Source organism: Hippoglossus stenolepis, chromosome 4 (genome assembly GCF_022539355.2).
Source record: "Hippoglossus stenolepis isolate QCI-W04-F060 chromosome 4, HSTE1.2, whole genome shotgun sequence".
NCBI lineage: Eukaryota > Metazoa > Chordata > Actinopteri > Pleuronectiformes > Pleuronectidae > Hippoglossus > Hippoglossus stenolepis.
In genome coordinates, this window is record NC_061486.1 from 7648790 (window position 1) to 7665433 (window position 16644).

Consider the following 16644-nt stretch of genomic DNA (forward strand, 5'->3'; position numbering starts at 1 on the left):
GAAGTATTTTACTCGTATCTGTGTGTTCTTTCATCGCTGTTTCTTTTTAACCTATCTATTGAAATGTCCCGCCACACAAAATAACCACAAACGTGTGTTCATTTTGGAAAAAAAAACTTTTACTTGAAATATCAACATTTTCTCAGAAAGTATAAATAATGATTTATGATTGATTTCAATTTTATACAAAAATAATACATTAGGAGGAATAAAATCATGTCCTGCCACACAAGTATGAGTGCCGTCTGATCAGATGGCAATAGATGTGCCTATAACAGTCACAACCGAGATAATAATAATAACAATGTAATGACCTAATATTGAATAGGAGACTGGATCTGCCACACTTATTATGATATGCAGGGGTTGATAGTCAGAATTGCCGTTTTTTTCTCATAATAACATGGAAAGCTTTAGTATAAACTAATATTTTTCCTTATTTCAAACATTCCCACCAGAGTATGACTGTGTGTTCCGACAGAGCTCAAAGCAAACTGTTCGTGGCAAAGTCATTGGACTAACACAACTGGACATGGTCAGTCAAACAGAAAAGAACATGAGTCATGGTACAAAGAGTTTGCCAAACTATTAAAAATCCAATTTCTCAAATCTGGCAACGCTGTTTGAGGAAGAGATCTTTGCATGTTAAGGCACAAGGCGAGAGTTTGCTTCGCTTTCTGACTGAACACACCTTAATACTGTCAGCGTGGGCGTCCGAACCCACAGCAGCTGCTCCTCTCCCCAACATTTCTCAGTCTTTGTGGATTCCTGTTAGATTAGAGCAGCTGCTGTCACAACATCATCCTCTTTCATGTCCCCTTCACAAATTACCAGACTGAGATGACTGTTTAGCTTCTGAATGCTTGTCAATGTTTTCACTCCACGCTCTCTGGGGGTCCTGCTCCGTGATTTGAGATTATTAACAATATTTGTCCTATTTCTTCACATTCTGGCAGGAAGTGGGAGGAGGAGGAGGAGGAAGAGGAGGAGGAAGAGGAGGACGAGGGTGAGTCCCATTCCTGAAATTCACCTGAACCTGTGTGCAAACAAAAAGCCAGAGGTTTCCATGGAGGGGAAGGGCCACATTTGAAGTGGGTGAGTCAGTCCTCCCCCGCAAGGCAACACCAGGTTTTACAGATATGGCAGGCGAGCGTTTAGAGACGCGGTGACAAATAGAAGTTGCGCCTACACTGTGCATATTTGCCACGCATTCTTACATCTGCTTTTTATGTTATATAACAGGCAGCTTTATCAACGGCCACTCCAATATAACTGTTGGTGACTTCACTGATAGTGCATATTCATTTCAAGTGTGTGGAGCCGTGTGCAGAATCCAGCTATACAAAGCATTGCAGACGCCTATAGACACATTGCATAGTCCTGTCAAGATTGTCAGAAAGTCTTTTTCAATCACAGTATACACATCGACAACAACTTGAAGTGATGAGTCCTTGGCATTCATGGCGCGCACTAAATGCTAGCACAGTAAACTGAATGTGACAGAATAACATGGAAGACTCCTTTAAAGCCCAGTATGAATGTCAAAATGCATGCACAACATCGGTACAGGTTATTGTGATTGTCACACAGCTCTGCTCACGTGCACACACATCCAGGCACTTGTGTGTGTGTGTGTGTGTGTGTCAGTAAGTCACTGGCTCCTTAAACCTTCACAGAGGCCGATCACTGTCTCAGTGTATCTTCATGTTTCCACCTTAAATCAAAGTCTTAATATACGTTGTCCCAGAGCCTTCAGTCAGGTGCACACAGTTCATGAGCAGTTTTTTTTTGGTGCTTGGTATTTTTTGTTCCTTTGTAGTGACTGTACAGTTAAAAATAAAAAAAATAGAGAAGAGGGGCATGAAAAATTGAATACTGTTTTCAAAGATTGTGTTAAAATCATACATCCTTGTTGATCATGTGTGTGCGACAGTGAAAGGGGGGGGGGGAGTCCTGTCTCTTCACTTTCAGGTCCAGTGAGGTTGGTCAGTGTGAGGGGGTGGGGTTTGTGTTTTTTTTTTTTTGGTTGTTGTTTGTTTTTCTTCTCTGTCCCCATTTCTCATTTTCGCCGCCTGGCCCGCCGTCGCCGTCACTCCTCTTGTTTGTCGACTGACTCATCACGAAGCGCGCCGTTGCCGGTTATTAAGAGTCGTCATGGTTACCGCGGTGAGAAGGTGGAAAAATGCGCTCCGGTTGCCGGGCACCGAGGAAGTCGAGGATGCTCTCACCAAGCTTGAAGAGGACACTGGACGGGAGGAGGAGGAGGAGAGGGAGAGAAATGTCAGACAAAGTAGGTCTGTGTTACATAAAACAATAAATACAATCTGTCCAGTAACACAGGTTTACTGTACATCATGTAGCCTGCATCATGTGTGATCTCACAAACTTTCTGATTGTCAATGAATCACATAAAAAAACATCAATGAATCAATATATCTAGACATAATTATCTGTGTCTGATGTGTGCATCTTATAATCTGTTGCCATGTGCCTTCATTAGATTAAACATAGGAGCTGTAGTTCAATTTGACTCAGTCTCACACATATCAGAGCAGAGCAGAGATGTGTATTAATCCGCATCAGAAAATAGCCCCCGTCAAATTCCCAATTGTCTTCTGTTTGATTATTGTTTGCTAAAAACTCTATATTGCCCAAATGTTTTACAAACATATTCAGTATATTTGTATTTGTGTATCTGGGACCTGTTTTTAAAGAGTTACGTCATCAGAAGTAAAAAATGTGGTTGGGATAGAGGAGCACAGTTAAGGTGAGGATGTCACAAAGTATCGAGGGACACACAAACAATAGCAAAAATATAGAACGTTTTAGTAATATTGTGAATACAGGATTTCACATTTTACTTTTAATGGTGTATTTTTACTGTGTAGTATGCCTATTAGCCTTTTATGTCTTTTTCTTGAGTAGATTATTTGAATACTTTCTAACACTGGTAAATACATCCCCCCCCGACACCTTTCGTGTGCCACACCTGACCAAATACATTCCTCATCCCTCTTGTCCTGACTCTGAAAAGCCTCGTTTCCATTCAAACGCTCCGTCTCTCTTTTTTTTAGATTGTTTGTGGAATTTGCTTTTTCCCTTACGTCTCCATGGGTGGAGGCCGGTGACCCGGGTGTGACCCTGTGGCCAGCAAACAGCTTCACCTGATAAAGCTGACCTGCAGGTAAGACCTGAGTCATTAGATGCCGGGCCCTGAGAAGAGGTGAGTTCTAAATAGACTCAGGTATAACAGAGGGTTCTCAGTAAACAATGAGTGTTATAAAGCCAGTGGATGCTGGTTGTGTCATGAGTTGAGGGCTGAGCCGTCCAAATAAAGTCCTGATAAGAAAATACCTGCAAGAGCCTGTGAACTAACGACTCTCTAAATAAAAGGGGTTTGTGAAAGACCACAGGGTGATGATGAGACCAGTGCCGTAAAATGTAAAAGTACTATTACCTAAGTACTGGTCAATTTTGAGGCTTGAGTAATTCCACTTTAAGCTATTTTATACCTACAACATTTATTTATAGGTACCTAGATTTTGGCAAATGGTCAGAAATGCAGCATGCATGGATAAAGTTGGATGATCAATCAACCAATAATTATTCTGCAACTATTTTGATCTTGATTAAGTGATTTTTCAATTTTGTCAGCTTGAATGATCAGAAAGAACTTAAATAGGCTACGGTTTGATTTACAGTCCATTTAATATCAGAAACCTGCATCTATACAGTTTTAGTTTTGCAGAATTATTGTGTATGTTACCGTATATGAGTTTTTTCTTTTTTTGGTTAGTGCTGTCATTATTTTGCTCGGTAATATATTCTACATATGAAGTGATCAAAACTTATTTTCTCAATAAAAGTAAAACCCTAAAAGTAAAACCCTAACCCTTAATTCAATTTATTAAACAAGCCCATCAGAAGATTAAATCTCCTCGAATTTAACAACACTCGCTGTTTGGCATTAGTATTGTTACTTTATAGTTTTGGTAAAGGAGCTGAGTGCCTCTTCTGGTTACAGCTTTTACAAACATACATATTTATTGTTTTGCAAAAGTGAACAGCTGATTGTCTCAGGAGACTTGATTTCACCCTGTTTCTCTTTCACTGCCTCGAGGAGATTTGTGTTACAGGCTTTACTACACAGAGGATGCACCGGGCCCTGAATCATCCCATCAACCCATCAGTCTGTCAGTAAAAGCACGGCGGGTACGAGCGCTCGGCCTCAGCGTGGGAAATTGAGCGTGTGAAAGCACCGTGGTCAACATTTCAGGCTACAGTGATCACCGAGCGCAGGGGAGAAGTATAGGAAAGAGGAAGAGGTGTAATTACCCAAAAAAAAAAAAAAAGAAGGAAAGAAAGAAGAGAGAAACCATCCACCCCCACCCAGCCCATCCCCATCTGCAGCCTCACTGTAGCATGGAGGGAAGAAGCGGCACAAGAGGCTCGAGAACTTTGATTAACAGCGAGGCTCATTTCCTGATCACGGAGATAACTCTGAGTGGAGGAAAGTGAAAGGAGGGCGCGTTAATCAGGAGGCGTTCGGGCTGAGGGAACAGGTGATTGATTGGACGTCTGTGTGAGAGGAAATATACTTTCCACGTGTCCGTCTCGTCTGTTAGATTGAGGTCAAATGAAAGCCTGTGAACATCAGCAGCAGCCCCCGAACAAGATTTTTTTAAAGAAACACTTGTTGCGCGGCTACTTGACATATTTGATTTGTGTGCCATATTTGGTGTTTTTAATTCATCTGTGTGACTGAACTAATAAAATATATTTACCCAGGAGAGACCCCCGAGCTGCACCATCTTGTTTACAGGATTGTCCTAATGTGACAGGGATTAAACAAGTCAGCACACAGTCATAAAACACACACTCCTCCTCCCCTGGCATGGTCGAGTTTTCTGATATAGTGTGTGTGTGTGTGTGTAGGTGTGTATATATATATGTGTGCTTTGATTGTATCTTTGTGTATCAGCAGGAAATGAGTGTGCAGATTCAAGTGTCACCTTTTTAACGAGGCAGTACCACCAGTGGCAAAATGTATAAGAAACTGCAATAACATCACACATTTACTGCCAATTTGCATGCAGGCACCCCCACAATGATTTGAAATCTGCAGTGACAATCAGACAGAGGTGAGACGGTGCATCTAGCTGTGTGGTTAAAGGACTGACCGTCTTTCCGGAGGACATGGAGCTGAGGGTGCTGAGGCTGTTGGCGTCCGTGACCACCATGGCCGAGGGGAAACGTGACGGGTGGGAATATTGTGGAGGCTCCTGCTTGTGAGAATACACTGCAGAAGAGAACAAAAATTACAGTTACACAACTTCTCTAAAGATGCCAAAGAAATGAATGAAAAACATTGAATATTAGTGGCTGCAGGAGACAGTTTAGGAAAATGATCTCTACAACTTCCACTTTGTACTATATGTCATTATATAGTCAAAAGGGTTCATCGAAAAAAGAATCAGCAGATTGATCAGTAAGGGAAATAATTGTTAATTGCAGCCCTGAGGACGTTTCTTTGTTTTACACAAGCCAAAAAAGTTGAGAACCACGACAGAACTAATTTACAAAGCTTAGCAGAGAGTTGTGCATGAAGACGGTAGAGGAGTGATACTCACTGTGTGAGTGTGTGACGGCCATGAATGGCTGCTGGCCCATGTGGCTGGGTGAGTGCTGCATCAGGCTCTGCTGGTGGGGGCTGTGGAGCTGCTGGGAGAACTGGACCGGCTGCAACGCTGCGAGGCTGCCCGCCACGCTGTTGATCACCGGCACCGACTGAGACTGCGACGAGTTTAAACCTGGTGGGACGCAGCAAAACGTCGGTTAGACCATGTCACTGTAATTATAAGCAGAGTGAGTTTTGCTTCCTGTATTGGAGGGAAGGACGACTCACTCTGAGCGATGGCCATGACTCCAGATAGAGGCATGATGAGGTTTTGTGTCTGCTGATGGCTGTGATGGGAACTGTGGATGTTTGTGAGTGTGCTGACTGGAGGAAGTCCTCCACCTGAAACAGAAATCTGTGGAAAGATGCAGGAAATAGTTCAAGCCACAGCACTACACAACAATCACTCACTTACAACACGTGAATTCATTTTCAAAGTAAAACAGATGTCTGCTTGGGAGAAAAACAAGCGATGGCATGGTTCAGATTCTTTTGTGTGACACTACACTTGAGTAACTGCACTCTCACACGGCACACAGGCAAACACTGATAAGGAACAAAAGGTAAAGAAAAAGAGAATCATACTAAAAATGTCAGCAGAGAAGACTGACAGTGTTTGTACGTATCGGTTTATGCAAACACGTGCATGCTTGTTTGCAAAAAACACACGGATATAGTATATCCAAAGCAACATTTCCAGTGTAGTCGATCTGGATGCAGATCCTCCCGCTCGGTGGGGCTGCGTCTATTTGACTATTTGCAGCAGATAAGAAACTGTCAGCTCTGACCTGCTGCACACTACACTGTTGTGGTCATTTCACATGAAGCTGTTCCAAAAGGCAGAAGTGTTGCGAGGTGACGGGGAAGTTAGCACAAAGCATTCAACAGCTGCTTTGCTTTTTTGTACTACTTTTTGGGACCCTGAGCAAGACAAAAGATTGAAGGATTTTGTACTGTAGGGTAATTTAAGGATTCTTGTATTTTGACAGAATACACATCATATTTCCAAAGTACTGTTGCACCACCATTCAAACGCTGTGGGCCCTTGCACAGGTTTCCTTGTCACTGATCAAATATTGGACTAGGGCAGAGGGGTGAAACTCTGGAGTAGAAAAAAAAAAGAAACATGGGGCATAATCAAATGTTGGCGTCATTTCTCTGGCAGAACAAGCGGTGCTCCACCTGCGGCTCCTCTTTGCGAGGCATTTAATCAATAAGAACAGAACGTTTCTTTGTCAGGTTTATTGCCTGAGCGACGCACGCGCCTGGTGCACTCTGGTGAAGGCTGTGTGGCAGTCCGGCCGTGGCCTGCCACCCCGGCTCCACCTTCCAAACACAGCAGCACAATGTGCTAATTGTTGGCTCTCGCCAGTTGGTCCCTGGGAGAGGAGGTTCAGGAACCTGCTTTGTGCGTTTACACTACACGCGGCCCTGCTCTTATCTAATCTGAGGCCAGGGAGGCCCAGGTGTGTTCACTCACCATCTTGGCGTCAGGTGACAGCAGACTGTGGCTGTGGTCCATTCCTCCCGGAGACACCTGTTGGAGCACCGACTGGCTGGAGGCCATGCCGTTGCTACTGTGGTGACTGATGGTCGTGGAGGAGGTGACCTCACCGGGGCCTTGGCTGTAACGCACTGAAAGAGAGACAGAGGGAAAGAGGAGGTTGGTTTCACTTGTCTTGGCTGCCATGTGCCTCCATTACAAACAGTTATATAGGGCAGAGAGATAGCGGCACTGGCCTCGTTGTGAGCTGAGCTGAGCCGTGCCTCCGTCGCTCCAACCAACTCCACTCACCTGCTCTTTGACTCAGACAGGAGAGGACAGAGCAAACAAACACACTGACCCGTTCACCGCCGCTATCTGCGTCGCTCAGCCAAGGCCGTTCACTGCGCACACGCACTCACAACAGCAGGGCTCCCATCACACTCTGTGATCAGCACACAAACGCTACCGACGGTGATCAAAACAACGTGAATGTGAAGTTTCACCAGTGATGGAAGAAGCCCCAAAAATACAGTCACAAGTAAAAGTCCTGCATCCACATCTCTGTATTATCAGAAAATAAAAACAGACTGATATATCTAAATTGCATTATACATTTTTAGCATCAGTGTCTGTAGCTACTTAAGGTAAAGGTAGTTTTAAGTACTTTATATACAGTTTAGACCAGTGGTTCACGGTCTAAAGATTAATGAGACGGGAGGAGAAGTTCTGCTTCACAATTTTATATTATTTGTTGGATATTTGTCTAATCTTACATTTTTTATTGTGAAATATTAGAAAATTGCACTTTTTTTAATCTAAATAAAAATATCCAACCGTATTTTATAAAAATTAGTGTAGGCTGTTTTAAAGTAAAATTGTTTACAAATATAAGTAACTACAAAATATAATATTATGACCTCACACGGTAGGAAATAGACCTAAAAAGTCTACATAAGTACAGAATTTTAGTAAATGTACTTCACATGAGGAAGTTTCACTGTATTTTCTTTGTATTGGTGACAGCGCAGTGAAATTGAGTGAAATGGTCTTTTAGTGCCATCACTTAATCTCCTGTCTAGACTACTTGTTGTTCTTCAGAGGCCCCTGAAGAAGAAGCAGCTCGAACCTCCCAAACAGCCGACAATCAAATGGCTGTTTGCCGATGCAGGCCCCCTCTGATACCAACAGAGTAAACATTACACAATTACAAGCAATGTCAAACACATTCTTATCCTGTGGTCTCAGCCCCACACAGTCAGCGAGCGCGCCCCTCCCTCAGTGACAGTGCAGAGACAGACTCTGTTTGCACTCAGATCTCACATCTTCCCCGAGCCCAGCGGCCCTGACCCGGGTGTGACAGCCCGAGCGACACGCTGGGGTCGGTCAGACAACGACAAGAACCACTGCTATACATCCATTCTGAGAAAAAGAAAAAAAAGATGGGACCAGGGAGGAGGGGGGGGGCATTGATTTCTTGTCACTGCTGTAAACTGGAACAGGATGTGTTTGCAGATATTTGCTTCAGGTGTCAGGGAAAGCAAATAATTTTGATAGCGAAAATCATTTCCGTGACTGGATGTGTGTATAGATTCCTGAGCTATGTGTGGGACACATTTTGAGAAATGCATTTATTTGCTTTCTAGAGTCAGATAAGGAGACTGGTGGGAAATAGCCTGGTTGTGTCCGAAGATTAAAATATTCACCACGCAGTATTTCACTGGATATTGATTAATCAATATATAAAGGTAAGAAAATGATGAATAAATGTCTAACTCAGTTTATTTTAGTCTCCAGATTTCATCTTCAACTGTTTTGTTTTGCCCCAAAACCCAAAAGCGTCAAGCTTCCTCTCACGGAAGAGAAAAAGAAACCAGAGATCTTTCACAAGTGAGAAGCTAAAACCACAAATCTTTAAACTCTTTTGCTGAAATATTCCTAAAAACAATTATCCAATTATCACATAGTTGCCAATTAGTTTTCTGTCAATATCCTTATTGATTAAACAGCTACTCGTTGAAGCTCTAAACAAGATAAAACATTTTACATTAAGACCTTCAGAGATGCTGGTAAAAATTAGCTGGGTTTTCTATTTTGGACAGAATCCCGAGCAGATTGCAGTGTTTCTGCTAAGCTAAGGTCACTGCTAGACCTGAGAGTGATATAAAACTTTACATCTAACTCTCAGAGAGACGACAAAAAAGCCTAAACAAGCACATTCCCTGATGTTAAACTATAATTTGACTTCAGACACCTCGAACGCAGACACCACGGTGCCAGGAGCAGAGCCACGACGCCATATTTCATCCTCTCAACTGCCCGTCCACCATTTTGTACAGCCCACAGACTTCATATTGTCTCGTGCAGCATACTCGCAACCCCACAACACTCCACCGTGCCTTGTAAACACAGTCGCAGAACAATAAAGCACTCCACTGGACTCATGACCCCCATTGCCACACAATGGTAGAGGACTCATAAAAAGGCAGTTATCTCGGGGCTGGGCCGCCTCTTAAAGTGTCAGGGGGAGAAAAGGATGCTATTCAGGCCGGTTTTGTTTCTTCGGGTTCAGCCGTAATTTTAGCTACAGGGAACCTCAGAGTGAGAAAGGATGACTTCCACATTTTAAACTCTGGGTTTGTAGAGAGTTACTCGGAAGAGCAGGTTTTCTAGACATGTTAATCCTCATAAACTTTTCAATCCTGGCTCCTGATTGCAGATTCTGTAAAACGGAAACTTTGCCCCGTCGGGATTTCTCTTCGGAAGCAGGAGGAGGGTGAGAACTTCAGAGGGGGAGTGGCAGCGGGGACCTTCAGCAGGTTTAAAAGGCTCTATCTCCCTGTGTGACCCATGTAGTATCAAAGCCTGGCTCCCCAACCCCAGGCAGTGGTCATTGTAGTGCCCCTGCATATGACAGACCTCCTGGGTCTCTGCAGGACGTATCCAGTCGCCTCTTTGTGGCTCTCCGGGACACACAGAGCAGTGGAAAGTGCAGAGCTCGGCCGTCCTTTCCCTGCATGTGTGTGTGTTGCTGTTTCAAACCAGCCTGAGGTGACGTAAAGCAACGCAGCCCACGGTCATTTCCCCCCCCCCACTACTGTATCCGATCGGGAACTTCTGAGTCTGCTAGTTGTGTAACGTGCAGAACGACGCAGCTCACAAAGCAACGATTGTAGTTTTTACGGCAACGTCAGCTGCCACATTGCCAGCTGTGGAACAAATAGTCTGATTGCTTACTTGAGTAAAAGTACCTAAACAATAACCTGAAAGTACTCTGCATCCAAAATCCTATTAAAAGAAAGTTCAAGAAGTTTTGAGTTTCAAAAGTAAAAGTACTTGTCAAACAGAAAATGGCCGCTGTGACTGATATGGACTGTATCACTATGTGAGAGTGGAAGTAGTATTTTACTCTTATAGCTGCTTGAGGTGGAGCCAGTTTTAACTACTTTATTATATACAGGTTAGCAGTAACTTTAATTACCTAACTACCTAGAGATGATTCTTCTGACCTATTTCTATTATTATTTGAGGGCAATTTGTTTTAATTTCTGCTGTTCTTGCAAAATATTTAATAGTTTTACCTTATGGGGCATCAAACGGTTATTGAAATGAAACCATGTGAGATTTTCCTTGTATAGTTACAAGCCCAAGAGGTTGAATATCGCTCGTTTAATCATTAGAAATGTTTGTAAGATGTAAAATCTTAAAAACTCTTTGCTGTTTAGTTTAGATCAAACTTTTCTAATCTTTGCTTTTAAATGAAATAACTGTAAATACTTTAACACAATATTTAATAAGGTCAATATACTTTTTATGCAAAATCTTTTAAAAGTAAAGAGAATCTACTACTAATAATAATAAAGCTGTCGGACAATTGAAGAAAAAAGTAAAATATTTGTTCAACTTAAAACTATTTATGCATAGAAAATCTAAAATTTGAAAACGCAGTATAATATGTTAAAGCTGTATTCTAACAGTATGTTAGTGGAGATTAACGCTTCAAAGTAAAACGCTGTAGGTAGATTGGGTTAATTGAGCTCAGTAAACACTCTACTACAGAAGGTAAACATTGTGTTGGGAAACACAGGTGCACGCTCACATGAGCCTGCTGAGAAACTATGTAATCTCCCTCAGATCAGTTTCATTTCTGAAAGTAAAGAAAAAGGTCACCGCCAAAACTGCACGTCACACTGTTTGACTGTCTATCCACTTGTGACCAACGGACCAATGAACTGAAACAAAATCAATAAAAACTCCCCGAGTCAGAGGAGTTTCTTTGATGTGACCCAGTAGTGACCTCTGTTGTATGGCTGAAGGTGCAGCGATGGTTTGAGGAGGGGGGTCACCAAAGCTTTCTCTATAGGCGGAGAAGGGGTCATCAGTCCTGTCTGGCCAGAAAAGAACCAATACCCCAGTGGACAGCTCCTGCTGCTCCAAGTCTGAGCCCAGCCTCAGCAACTATACTAATTCCCATAAAGGTGAGGGGGGGAGGCTTTAAAATCAGTCCTCCTTCGGGCCCAGCGGAGATAAATGAACCTTGGTTACAGTCAGTGCAGTCTTCTAATACACCACAGACAATGGGACCCCCTGCCGAGGTAGAGTATAGAGAGTAGAAGTCAGAGGAGCCCCTTATCAAAGGCCTGGGAGATGTAGTAGCAAAGGGTTTTAATTGTCCATTAAGCATGCATAATACAGGCCGTGCCCTAGCAACGCAATGAGACGCCCCGCTGGGATATTATTGTCAGGCCAGGGGCTGACACTGAAAAACAGCTGATGCTGTCGGCAGGATGCCAGCAGGACACCTTGTAAGCAGCCAGCTGAGGGGATTTTGGGGGGAGCGAAGTGATTTTCCGCCGCGCACCGACCCCGCTCCTCCGCAGCCTTATCGCTGACCTCTCCGGCTACGCAACCTGAGGTCAGTGTCTGGTCAGGTGTTCTGAGCAACAGCATTAAAACAAAAAAACCTCGAGCAAACAGACAATCCCCAAGTGGGACCAGTTTATCCGAAGGTAAAAGAGCAAGCCAAGGCAAACAGTTTGTTTTCCCCTTCAAAGCTCGCCTCGTGTTCGAACACGAGACGACAACAATGGGCCCTGAGTGACTCTCTCAAATCACAGTTTTATGGAGGAGTGAGTGATGGCGCGGGGGGGGCGATGCTCTGTGAAGCCTAACTGCTTTGTTTTTATGTCGTATACGCCAGGTAGACTCAGTCAATACTAATTACTGCAAATGCAAACATCAGGTTGGGGTGAAATGGCCAGAGCGACAACGGCGCGGCATTTCCTTGTTTTGGCGACTGCGTGAGCGGAGTCATTAGCAACCTGCATGGGAGGAGGAAATGTGGAAATGACGGCGTTATGTGGAGGTGAGGTGGATGTGTCTGTTCCCCCCTCCCTGACCCTGGCCTGACCCTGGCCTGTCACAGGATTGCTGCCCTTTGTGTCATGCTCCTCCATGCTGACTTTGGAGTGGAGATTACAGGTACAATGTGGATTGTTCTCCGAGTGTTTTCAAAGATCGGAATAACAATGGCATTTGCTCAGCTCACTCACTCACGCTCATTGATCACTTGTCCCCTCTCTCTCTGCCTCTCTGATCACATCAGCCTGTTCTGACAGTGTAGCCTCACACATGGGGGAAACAAAATCAGGTCGCCTTTTTGCACGATTGTCCAAAATTTAGGAATAAACGCCTTTAAATTTCTCTTGAAAAAAAAGGTTAGCGTGTATTTTCTCTCTTTAGCTGTGCTGAATGTTTCATTTTCTTTAAACAATGCATGCAGAGAAACGCCGCCCGACGTCTTACTGGGAGGTGAAGCGCTGTTCTGGGGGTGATGTGGCGAGCTGAGTGACAGCAGAGGGTTGAGGCCGTGGCTCGGTACAGTGATGGAGTCCATCGCCAGCTTCTGCCTGAAGGCTTCCTCCTTGCGTCGGTTGGCGAACCAGTTGTACACTCGCACCTCTGTGACCAGATTAGAGCCGAGGCCCTGCGCTTTCGACGGGGAGACCCCTCTCTGAAGACACTCCGCTCTGCAGGAAACAGACGCACAAGGTGAAAAGGTCAGTTTGATATCGTGTGGCAGGTATTTTTCTGGGGAAGGTGCAGGAAGTCATGTTTATACCTGTTGCACTCTTCTACTAAAGCCTCCCTCTCCTCCTTGCTGGGGTTCTTCTGTCGCTCGTAGGCCTGGTACAGGATTTGCTGGGACGCGGGCCCCCATTTGAAACGGTTACGTCTCATTTTCTTGCACGAGGGTTCGCTGCCGACCTCCTCACCGGGCTGACCCATGTTCGGACCAGTAGGGTTGAACTCTGGGAAGAAAAACACCGGATCCTGATTGTCTTTTTCTGTCATATTGCTGCCAGGAGGACCTTGCACTGCCTGGTTGAACTCTGAAAAACAAGAAGAGGCACATTCAATAAAACTAATTTCACAATGCCGTCTTTTAGCCAAAGAAAGAGATCCTTAGACACATTAATCCATTAAGGATATTTGTTTTCCTTTTGACATGTGACAATGACAAGCTTTATAAGAACTAGCACAGGGACAAATGCTGCGGGTCCATATGTCACCCAGCAAGAAGAGGACACGTCCAATCTAACTTCATATCCCTGCAGGTTTGAAACCCAAATAGAAGTCTGCGCTGCTGCCAACCACACATTACAGGCCAAGCTGTGAGAAACTCAAATATTAACTTACGTCGCAGTATTTCCCGCTGTTTCCTGACATACCAGGTGTAGAGGGCCGCTCGCTTCTGTGTTTTCATGGGCGTGCCTTTGTTGAGGTGCTGGGAGAGGTGAGACTGGTTCAGCCCTGTGATGTCCACCACCTCCCGTTGGGGGATGTTGTGCTGCTGCATGTAACCTTTGATCATGCGGGCAGCACGCCATGGGTCCTCTCTGGGTTCAGGAGCAGAAAACACACAACTCATTTCACCACTAAAGTTAGCCAAGCCCTCACAGGGACACAACACAGACTAAAACCCCTGATATTCACCTTTTTGGTCCTTGTCACACTTTTAAATGAATATAAAAACATACATAATGCTTCATGTCAGAGGGGGATGAGTTTAAGAAGATTCACAATACAAGTTGTTACAATAAAATGTATGAATCTAAACTTATTCTCAACAAACACACAGGCGCTCATGAACTTGTTCCTTCCTCTTTGCTTCCCTGTTTTTCAAGGCCTCCAACTTTAAAAGGGGCTTGTGCAATAATAAGTCCCCTCACAGACAACCCCGTTTATCATTGTAGCCCATTCTATAGGCTGTAAATATTTTCAAAGGTTAGTTCAAGTGGATTCAGGCCGGTTGAGAAACTTGGACTTAGTATTGAGTTCAGATTTCAGCCCTGGGAAACAGTTCGATTATGTCTCTGCAAATTCAAAGCCATGCACGTACGTTGGTGAACATATGAATGCAAAGAAAGTGAACAAATCATCAAACAACAAAATTATGATGAGTAAAAAGGTATTTGTCAGATTTTGGAAAAACTATAAAACTGGGTAACCCTCCACAAAGGATTTAAAAATATATGGTTTTACTTAATCCAGGTCAAAATGCATTTAAATCACATGTTGTTTAATTCATAATAAAAATACTATTTGAGTTTTAAAATCAAATATTAGTCTCTAGATGCAAATAAAAATGGAGTTAGGATTATACATACAAAATATATGGTTTTAGTTTCGTTTGAAAAACTATGCTTTTAAATCACGTGTTCTTTTTTTTTTATTGAGTTTTACAATAAAATATTTGTCTCTAAAATCTCAAAAGTGGAATTCAGTGAGAAATAATAGTTTTTTTCGTTTGTCAGAAATTAAAAGTACTTGCATCTTTATGGACTGCTGTTGCTCCAAGTGTACATTTTGCATTAAAACTCCTTCTTACCTTGCAAATTCAGCCCTTAACGTGAATCGTTACGAAAGGAAAACGGAGCGAAAACGGTGTCGGAGGTGAAATATGGAGGCTGGTCCGTACAATCCGAGATTAGCGGGGCTCAGACACACTGACATCGGTAATTATAGCAAATCTCCGCGCGTCTGTTTGTTTTGGAGAATGTGCGTGAGCCCTACATCCAAGTCTGCGGGTTAAGTGGGAGATGTTAGTTTATAACTTTTGACAATGAATAACCAGATCTCCATTGACTCTAATCACACGCCACTGTGTATCTTTCAGTTGATGATTTATAGAATAAAATTAATAATAACTTAACTACACGTGGGTTCGTTTTGATATTCCTCCGCTGCTGTTGGTCGAAGATAGAGCCTCAAATATTAGTTTTTACAGGTTCGAGTGGCGATCATTAGAAATAAATTGCTGAGGTGTGGAATTAGGATTTTTTATAATGGGTTTATTGACGCGTGAGTAAATGCTCAAACTAAACGTATTGTTATTATTACTATTATTACTATTATTATTATTACTATTATTATTATTATTATTATTATTATTATTATTATTATTATTATTATTATTATTCCCATGGCTTCCACCCACTCGCTCCTCATGCAGATGCCCTGGCTGGGTTTTTTATCATGGAGGCGGAGAGTTGATAATAAACGGATCTAGGTTCAGCTGATATTTTGCAAAGGTAAAGAAATAATAATCCGTGTGGATAATTAGTAACTAGAACGTAAAACCGAGCCGTGGCGGGTTAATTTAAAACTGTAAACAAAGACAGAAAAGCAGTGTTTCGGGATTATAACGGGCTGGGCTATTTATCGTGTTGATTTTAAATATTTAAAAGTTAAGAAAGAAAACGAGGCGAAGACGCCGTAAACGGAATTAAAAAAAAAAAAATCGGAGCGCTTATTTACACTTTTTTGGTTTCATCTTTACTAAACTTTAAGACTTTTTAAGAAACTTCAACTTACGACAACATGCGGTCCACCTCCGCCCTCTGCTCGACGGCCTCCTCCGTGTTGAGCGACTGCAGCTCCTTCAGTATCGGCGGCGTGTCGAAGTCGTCCCCGTCCTCGGAGCCCTCGTCCCCGGACAGCTTGCCCTTGCTGTGGTCGCTGGTGAGCGTGTGGAAGACGGGCTTGGAGTCGGAGTCCGGCCCGCTCATCTTGCCGGGAGCGGGGGACATGGACAGGCTCTCCATTTTAACTCCGAAGCTCGGCGGGCTGGGGTCCAGATCGTCCAGGGCCTGGATCAGCACGTCCTTGGTGAGTCCTGAGTCCAGCAGGGCGCTGAGGAGCTCCTGCTGCAGGGATGTCAGCTTGGATACCATTTTAGAGAACATTAAAAAGTCAACATATAGGCCTGCTGCTGTGCGCGCCTGAGCAGGGGGAAACAAGGGATGGAGGAATCAAAGTAAAAAGTTAAAAAAAAGTTCCTTCCTGAGTGGTCCGGTGTTGTGGGGAGTTCACTGCTGCTGACACCTGCTTCACTTCCCTGTTGAAGGGGAGGATGGAGCTACTTTGCCATGATGCTTTCTGAGAGCTGGGGAATATAAAACATGGTAATGAGTGGGCCGGC

At 43.5% G+C, this 16644-nt stretch overlaps 1 protein-coding gene across 1 annotated transcript; it reads right to left on the reverse strand.

Annotated features, from left to right (window-relative positions):
* Nucleotides 1-964: 964 nt before the first annotated feature.
* Nucleotides 965-16408, reverse strand: hnf1ba (HNF1 homeobox Ba). Its single transcript, XM_035154741.2, has 10 exons — nt 16038-16408; nt 13860-14059; nt 13282-13552; nt 12966-13189; nt 7158-7312; nt 5906-6032; nt 5631-5810; nt 5181-5299; nt 4785-4829; nt 965-2245 (listed from the first exon to the last, which is right to left on the reverse strand). The coding sequence occupies exons 1-10, from the start codon at nt 16406-16408 to the stop codon at nt 2225-2227; spliced, it is 1713 nt and encodes a 570-aa protein (XP_035010632.1). The 3' UTR covers nt 965-2224.
* Between the last annotated feature and the right edge of the window lie 236 nt (nt 16409-16644).

Excerpts from the sequence above, each read along its gene's own strand:
- hnf1ba (XM_035154741.2), bottom strand. The coding sequence starts at position 16,408 with ATGTTCTCTAAAATGGTATCCAAGCTGACATCCCTGCAGCAGGAGCTC. Across the intron at positions 14,060-16,037 it reads GAGGTGGACCGCATGTTGTC|AGAGGACCCATGGCGTGCTG; the intron begins GTAAGTTGAAGT and ends TCCTGAACCCAG. Across the intron at positions 13,190-13,281 it reads TTAGTAGAAGAGTGCAACAG|AGCGGAGTGTCTTCAGAGAG; the intron begins GTATAAACATGA and ends TGTTTCCTGCAG.